The sequence below is a fragment of the Athene cunicularia genome (assembly GCF_003259725.1).
Source record: "Athene cunicularia isolate RWA chromosome Z unlocalized genomic scaffold, athCun1 chrZ_part1, whole genome shotgun sequence".
NCBI lineage: Eukaryota > Metazoa > Chordata > Aves > Strigiformes > Strigidae > Athene > Athene cunicularia.
In genome coordinates, this window is record NW_020799142.1 from 23,460,354 (window position 1) to 23,468,550 (window position 8,197).

At 34.2% G+C, this 8,197-nt stretch overlaps 1 protein-coding gene across 1 annotated transcript in view; it reads left to right on the forward strand.

The window, feature by feature from the left end:
- Positions 1 to 7,813, forward strand: part of LMBRD2 (LMBR1 domain containing 2) — a 33,183-nt gene extending 25,370 nt beyond the window's left edge. Inside the window, exons 16-17 of the mRNA XM_026865560.1 lie at positions 235 to 364; positions 2,234 to 7,813. Of these exons, the coding sequence (XP_026721361.1) occupies positions 235 to 364; positions 2,234 to 2,294 (191 nt within the window). The 3' untranslated portion in view covers positions 2,295 to 7,813. The remainder of the gene's footprint in view (positions 1 to 234; positions 365 to 2,233) is intronic.
- Positions 7,814 to 8,197: the final 384 nt, after the last annotated feature.

Genomic DNA, 8,197 nt, shown 5'->3' on the forward strand with positions numbered 1-8,197 from the left:
ATCTACTTGAGGGGCGAAAGAAAAATTATAATTATATTGGTATGGAGATACAAAAATAAAATATTACAAATTCAAGCATTTTAGCCAGATTTGGCTTAATACTGAATGTACTCTAAATCATTATACTTACACTTTGGTTGAGCTAGTAGCAAATTACTATAATGGTCTTCTGAGTTTGATGTCTCCACGTGCGACAAGATGTTCACGGAGCAAATGAATGTTTTCACTTTCCAGCACTATCAAAGTATACCCGATCAAATGGTAGGACTGAAAGAGATACAATAGAACTCCTCCAGGATGCAGAACCTTTGGATTTTAATGCCGATTCAATTAATGATGACCCTCTTGAATTGGACTTGGGAAGGTGAGGAATTTTCTGTTATTTACAATTAAATGATACTCATGTCTTCTGTCTTCAGACCTATGACAGCTGTATTGGATGGTGTCATAATAATAGTTTTGTAAACTAAAAATTTATCATCTCACCAACTCCTTCCCTTTCTTCCTTCTCCTCCATGATATGGGAATTGTTTTAAAACCCAGTTGAAACCTTGAGGTTTTTCAGTTTTTTAGAAATGTCTGAGTAAGATTTGAGTCGAATATTATTTTTTCTGTGGGCATAATCTGAAAAATACTGTATATAAAATCACAAAACTGGAGAATGTCCTGCATATGTAGAATATAAGGTTTTTCTTTAATTTTCTACAAGGCTTTGGAAAGTTCACTTGATTTGTCTGTATAAAAACCATTATAAAGGGATGCAAGAAAGAAAACTGAGTATTGCAGAACCAATAGTTACCGGAATACACCTGGGGATCAGATCTTGGAACTACTGAAGTAAATTAAAATCTGAATTTAGTGAACAAGAAGTCCCAGACTGCACAGTATAGCTGTGTCTATAATAGAGAATTCTGTGATTCTGTGAGTGTGACTGCAACACCAGATTTCCTTAGTCAGGAAATAGACTGTCTTCTGTAACTCCTAAGCTCTGCTCATATTTAAGAAACAAGTAATACATTTTATGGGTGCTTTTTTAATCCAGGCAGTTAGGATGTGGAACCATTTAATGATAAATAATTTTAGATTCACTTATAAAAAGTTACAGTTTACATTATTTTTCAGGTAAAAGTAGCATAACCAATAAAAGATCATAAATTATTTCAGTTGACTTAACATCTGTAACGTCAACAAATAAATGCCAGTTCAAAAACATGGAAAGAACATTCATAAATGGCACTGCCAGGTTTCACAGACTGATTTAGTTTGTATCAACACCTAACTCCTGTAGTCTGATGTCACCACATTTCCGAGGTTGGTTTAAAGAGGAAGTAGCCTAGCAGTTCTGTCAGCTATTGATTTCTGTACAGTTGGAAAGGGGTAGTAGTCTACAAAATTAGGAATATGCATATATAATTGGTTTGGAGCAAATATTTTTCAAGTACAATATCTGAAGATTTCTGGCACCTATACAGACTACAGAGTGGAACATTTTGAACTTTTTCTTTAAAAAGAAAATCTGGAGCCACAGAGCTTAGTTGAGCTTTTCTCTCTAATAAACTGCATTACATTTCATAGAGGTAATAAATCAAGCATAATTGCATATGAAATTTCAATTAACTTAAAAATAGCTTGTGTAACACTTTTAAAAGTATAGTCCCTGCAATAGTTACAAGCATTCTAGGACAGTAAGAGCGCTAGGGACAGTGGGTTCTCACTTTGTCTGTTCAGGTTTTGGTAAGTGCTGTGGAGAGGAAATATATACTTGTGCTTTTAAAATGCTTTAAAAATATATTTGACCAGCAATTTGTGCAGCTTCTTTTTTCCCACTAAATATGCACTCATTTGTTTTAATTATTTTTGATACTGTATTTCTCCTAGGAATACCCAGTGAGGTGTTTTGCTAATTGCCCAAACTACTTTTGGATGCTGTTTTTTGTTTGGGTTGTTTTGTGGGTTTTTTTAAAGAAAACAACAAAACATTCAACTTCTTTCCTTTGTATCGGGAAATCTTTAAGACTCACAATATTCATATCACTGTTTTTCTTGGTCACATGAGATTTAATTTAATGACTGTCTATCAAATTCTCATGGAAACAGTAATTAAGCAGAAGTTCAGATCCTATAATTAATTGAGAGTTAAGGAGTAAGAGTGCAGTGAGAGTTACATGGTTTCATGGGTCCTTATTTTTCTGTTTCCTATGATACTTTTTCATATTTAACATTGATTCTGCAGGTACCAGCCTGGTGGAAGATACCTGTCAATGTCTCGAAGTGAAATATTTGAAGATGTCTAAGCTCCTCAAAGCTAAAGAAAATTCAGTGGACATCTATTTCTTACTCATTGCTTGGGAAATACTGTATTTATGCTATATCACTGAACCAGAAAAGACCATTTTTGTTTAAAAAAAAGAATATGAAGGAACAGCTGTTTTGGAAATGCACCTGTATGGTAACTTTACTACTTATGACAAGAATATGCTGCTTCTATTATAGATATTGTTGTGCATCAGTGTGGGCTTTTGTGTCATGACCAAAAGGAGAAAACTATTAATTAAAGTAGTAGAGGGTAAACTTCATAAATATACCTAGCGCTCAACTTGAACTGTTAACATTGTAAGTTTAAGAAAGGGGATTTTTTGGAAGGAATTTTTTTGTATTTTATCAGATGCTGTGAGAGCATCTTAATGCATCCAAAGTGCAGTTATGTCAATTACTATAGTAAACACTTTCTATAATTTTTCTATTTGAACTTCATGTCTAGTCCAAAATCTAGTGAATTAAATTAAAGCTTCTTTTGGCTTCAGTGGTCTTTGAATCAGACCCTGTATAAGGAGAGAGATTGAATGTCAGGCTGTTCTTCATAAAATCATAAAATGCATGTTCCAGCATTTAAAGGGTGGCTACAAAGGTGATGGAGGCTCCATTTTTACAAGGAGTCACACGGGAAAGATGAGGAGTAATGGGTACATGTTACTGCTGGGGATATTCTGATTGGACACAAGAGGAAAATTTTTTACAATAAGAACAATCAGCCACTTGAATAATGTACCCAGGAAAGTGTGGATCCCCTGACACTGGACGCTTTTCAGATTCAGCTGGATGGGGTGCTGGGCCATCTTGTCTAGACCATGCTTTTGCTCAGAAATGTTGGACTAGATGATCCATGAGGTCCCTTCCAACCTGGTATTCTATGATTCTGTGAAATTTGATGGCATAAATTTTAGAGCAAGGTGGATTGGTCAAGAAAGGCTGTATTTTTTCTTTTCCAACATTATATGCAGATAAATGATTTTAGCATGTGTAAATAGTTGAATTTCAATACGGACCAGAGTTTCACTGTCATATGTGCAATAGCAAGAATACACTATTGAAGATACAATGTCTGCTTAAGATTTTTTACACTTAAAACAGTTGAAAATCTTGGCATATTAGTGTTTTTGTAACTGTAAAAGAAATGTGAAACTTGAGTTAAATGCTGAAACATTTTAATTTGCACACACCTCAGGCACGGCTTCAAATTGTAGAGTATTTCTTTAAAAGAAGGGAAATACATAGCATGACTAGATAATGGTAAACACCTTTAATGTCCCAAATGCCCTGATTGCATTATGTATCTATTTTTAAGGTGCCTGTATTTTGCAATAAGTTGTTGCAAAAAGAATAATGCTTATTCATTTGAATGCCATTCAAAAATGCCAATTATTAACAGTGTAAAAAAGCTTCACATTGATTTCATTGTGTAGATATATTTTTTAAACCATAGTTAGTTGAATGAATTTTCAAATGTAATCATAAGGTAAAAGATGTGGTCAAATTCATGATATCTTTGGAAATTTGATTAATTTAAAATGTTGCTTTATTGCAATTTGTCTTAAGTCTTTACGACTTGGAGGTTTTCTTACGTGCTTATTGCAAAGTTATGTTGAAAACTGAAACAGGACATGTTTCTGTCATGAATTCTTTATCATGCTTAAAACACAGACATCCTTTAAAGCAGCTAGGAATGAGTTCTTCTGAAAAATAAGTTTTCATGAATGAGGTGTTCTACTGATTTTTCAAAATAAGTCTTTGTTTTCTGAAGTAATTGTTAATGGGAATCTAACTACCTCCTGTGATTTAGTACATCATGTGTTCTAACAGTAGTGGCATTTGTAATATATAGATCTGCCTGTTTTAAAACACTGAATTGTTACTATGAAGGAGAAAAAATACTCTATTTGTATAGAAATAACTACATTAATAAATTGGCAGACATAAAATAATCGTCAGTTTTATTCTTAGGTGAACACACTGAACAACAGCCATGCCCACAAGTGTTTCAAGCTCATGCAATTTCCAGATTACTGTAAGAGGGCACTTTTTCGGTTTGGGTATTTCTTATATTGTAAAGGCTTGATTGAAGTCTTATGGCTGTGTCAGGGACTGGAAGTTGAGAAAATGACACTTTTTAAATTCAGATTATTCTTTAGCAACTTTATTCTAGCACCTAGTTAATTTATTTTAGATCTACTTAAGAATGTTATCCTGAGTTCAGCCTTATATGAAAGGAGTTGTATATGTTCCTGAACTTCCATCCACATGAATGTTCTTAGACTTGATATATCTGTTTTTAAAATTTGTATCTCATTTAATTGCCCAAAAGTTTATTTGTAAAAATCTTCGGATGAAATAGGTTCAAGTTCTTTGTTTAACTCTTGAATTGTCACTACAAAGGGATCTAATTCAGTGCTAATGGAAAAATTGTAGAAGGAATATTTTATTTTTCTGAATGCTTGTGGATCCTTACCTAGCCCCTTCTGACTTCAGAGAGTTGGATTAAGCCTTGCTGGGTCTGGTTTTCCCCCTCTTGGAATGGCTGCAAACAGAATTTTCAGTGGAAACTTGGTCAGGATTTTATATACAAAAGCTAACTAGTCCCTGGTGTAAGCCCTCTGTGCAGTTTTCATTAGGATACAATAATTTGAGGAGTTTACTATATAAATTAATGGCAGTGGGATTTTAGCTTCTAACATAGATATTCGGAGTTCATTGAGGTGGGAATCCACTGACCTTTTTTTGGTAATGCAAGTGGAGTAACCAATGGCTGCTTTTTGCAAGCATGGGAATTAGAGCTCTGAAAATCTCTCAGGAGTTCTCCTTTTGATTGCACCGGGAGATCCTGAGTGTCCCTGGATGCTGGGTGTTAAAATAAGGAGTTGATAAGTGTCAGGTTTCATCCATAGTGTTTATTGCTTTAGCAGTTACTCGTGCTTTAATTACGCGCAACTTGTAAGCCAGTTAATCTAGTATGTTTTGAAAAGTAGTTCCTCCAAAAGTATTGAAAAGTTAAGTTCCTATGATTCATATGAGAGACAAATCTGAAAGACTTTCAGCAAAAAAATACAAAGTAAAACTATAAAAAAACATTGTAGAAGTAAGGGATATGCCTGCATAGTATTTGCTGTGTATTTGAGCTAGTTCTAAACTAGTTTGGTTACTGCCAGCGTGAATAACACAGAACTTGCTTGGGGGCTACATGCCTAAGGATTTACCCCACTCCAGAGAGGTGTTAGATGTCCCATCCCTGGAAACGTTCAAGGCCAGGTAGGATGGGGCTCTGAGCAACCTGATCTAGCTGAAGATGTCCCTGTTCATTGCAGGGGGGTTGGACTAGATGACCTTTAAATGTCCCTTCCAACCCAAACCATGAGTTCTTTGCTACTATAGCTCTAGTCCTAACAGTATCACTGCTAAAAAAACTTAAAACTAGCTTTGATATGTTTAAGCAGTGACTGTACTGTAGGTTACTGGTGTTCTTGCACCAGATTTGATGTTCTAGATTAGGTGATTTAAAATATAACTGCCTTGCAAACTGCTTTTGGGAAGTGAATGTTGACATATTTAGTCTGTTGGTATATAGTCATATTTATTTGCAGCTAAAGAATGTCAGTTATGTATTTCTTATTTCACTTTCTGAATTACTGAGCAGTTAAGGTATACTTCACTGTCATTTCTGCAGTTTGCTCTTCAACTGTGAACATCAAAAAATCCCAAAAACACCAAAAAAACTACCCAAGTTGAGCACATAAGCACATATGATTGAATATCTTCATGTCAAATATTTAAACCAGTGAAAAGAATCCATACAAGTTGTAATGAACTTTGAAAAGTGGGAGCGAAAACAGTAACTACTTCCATATTGTGTCAGTTCTGGATTTCTTATAGAAGTATGCATAGCAAAAAGCTCTAGTCAAACTTACTCCTCTTACTAGATTTTTAGTTCTGTTTCTTCAGCTGTTTAAAAATAAACATGTTCTGATATCTATATTGGGAAATTAATCCTCTGCACTCTGCTTAAGAAAGATGCAGCTCTTAGTGCAGTATAGTGAGAGTCTTTTTATGAGGGACGGTAAAGGATATGCAACTTCTAGTCTGTGCTAATAGTGACACCTTGGGCAAACTATGATGTATTTTATTATTTAGATATTATAACATTAAGAAAAAACAAACTTTATACTACTGTAACTTACACTACTGGAGAGATCATGGTATATAATCTGCTTTTATTTTGCAACCAAGCACTTGTAAAATAGTCATTAATGGTATTAATGGGAATGGCAGAAAGCTGCTATCTTTCTGATATTTATTCTTGCTATTTTAAAACATGACAATTTTTACATATGAAGTACTAAAAAAGTGATTACTCTTTCTGTAATGAATATTTGTATTTTATTAAATTTATCTTGGAATGCTGTAAATATTATGTGAAAAATACAGTGTTTTGTTCCAGTTTTCATTATTGCTGTAATTACTTGCAATCTGAGAGGCATTTACAATACCAAATGGGGATCACTTTATGAAGGAAGATTTCTTACAAGGCTTCTTAAAGAAATCTGACCTATTAATTACAAATATCTGCATCTTAATTATTAACAAAAACTCTACTTAGAGTATATATTGTCTCCTAGCTTTTAATTTTTCTTTAACATTCAGAAAATTACTAATTTTGTCAGAGGAGCTTATTTATGAATCTTGTAAACTTTTTGAAACTTTTGCATTCTTTTTTTCCCTAATTGGCTCTGCGGGAATATGTACGGCTTCATGGCAGTTCTCTAATATTAGCCGTGCCTCTAATTAAGTGGTCTAGTCTGAAGCCTAGACACTCCTACACTATTTCATTATGTTAACAAAACCCCAGCATTCCTAGCAGAAAAGCACCTTGAACTAGATCCCTTTCTAATACATTAATTGCTGTTATTGATTATGGTTCATTATATTGAGTATCTTCTGTTTCAGTCATATAGTGAGCCCAGTCAGGCTTATTCTTTGTTTCTGTTAAAATGCACTGGAATGTATTCCTCAGCATGCTTTTATGTGTGTGTGTATGTTTTAATTGTAATTGGCAGGCAATAGTAATATGCAACTTCAGTTATTTATTGAGGATAATGTTATATTTGACATATTCCTGTGAAATATAATACATTCAGAGTGATAGCTTAGCTATCACTGTAGAAATTAATTATTTTCTATAGAAATACCTTACATTTCTATAGAGATATCTGGAAGATAAGGGAATTTGATTGTAAGTATAGGTTTAGTAATAGAAGATCTTCATTCTCCAGTGTATATCAAGGCTAGGCTGTAGGAGTGCTGCTTATGGATAGACTATCTTCTTTTGCCTTATGATATATGTGCATAATACTTGTTTTGAAATTCACTGAGTTACACATTTTTCTCTGTAGTGGTCTAAATTATTGTTGTGATTTTGAAATGTGTGTTAAAATATCTAGACAAAGAGTTAAGTTGGCATGAAATAAATCATTTCTGCAATACATTTTTTCCTGGTGTATTTTAGATATTCATACTTCTCTGAAGTTTTTTTCATAGTGATCTTTTGGAGAGATTGGACCTGTTTCTTTTTTCCAGGTGGAAATTAAGTTTTTTCTAGAAGACAATCTAACCTTGTTCTAGTGATCTTTTTGTATCTTGTTTAAAGCGGATCAAAAAGAGAAACTGAGAAGGAGCTTGTATACCTGTATGTGTCATTGACAGTTTGGGAATGAGACTTGGAACCACATTGGGCTGGTATCTACTGACCATTCACCCCAACTGTGAAAGTGCAAGCAGCTTCTGTGAAGGCAGGGAGACAAAGTGCAGCCAGGCTAGCTGAAGATGTGGGCTTCCTGCAGGGCCTGGAGGAAGCCTGTAAGGACCCTCT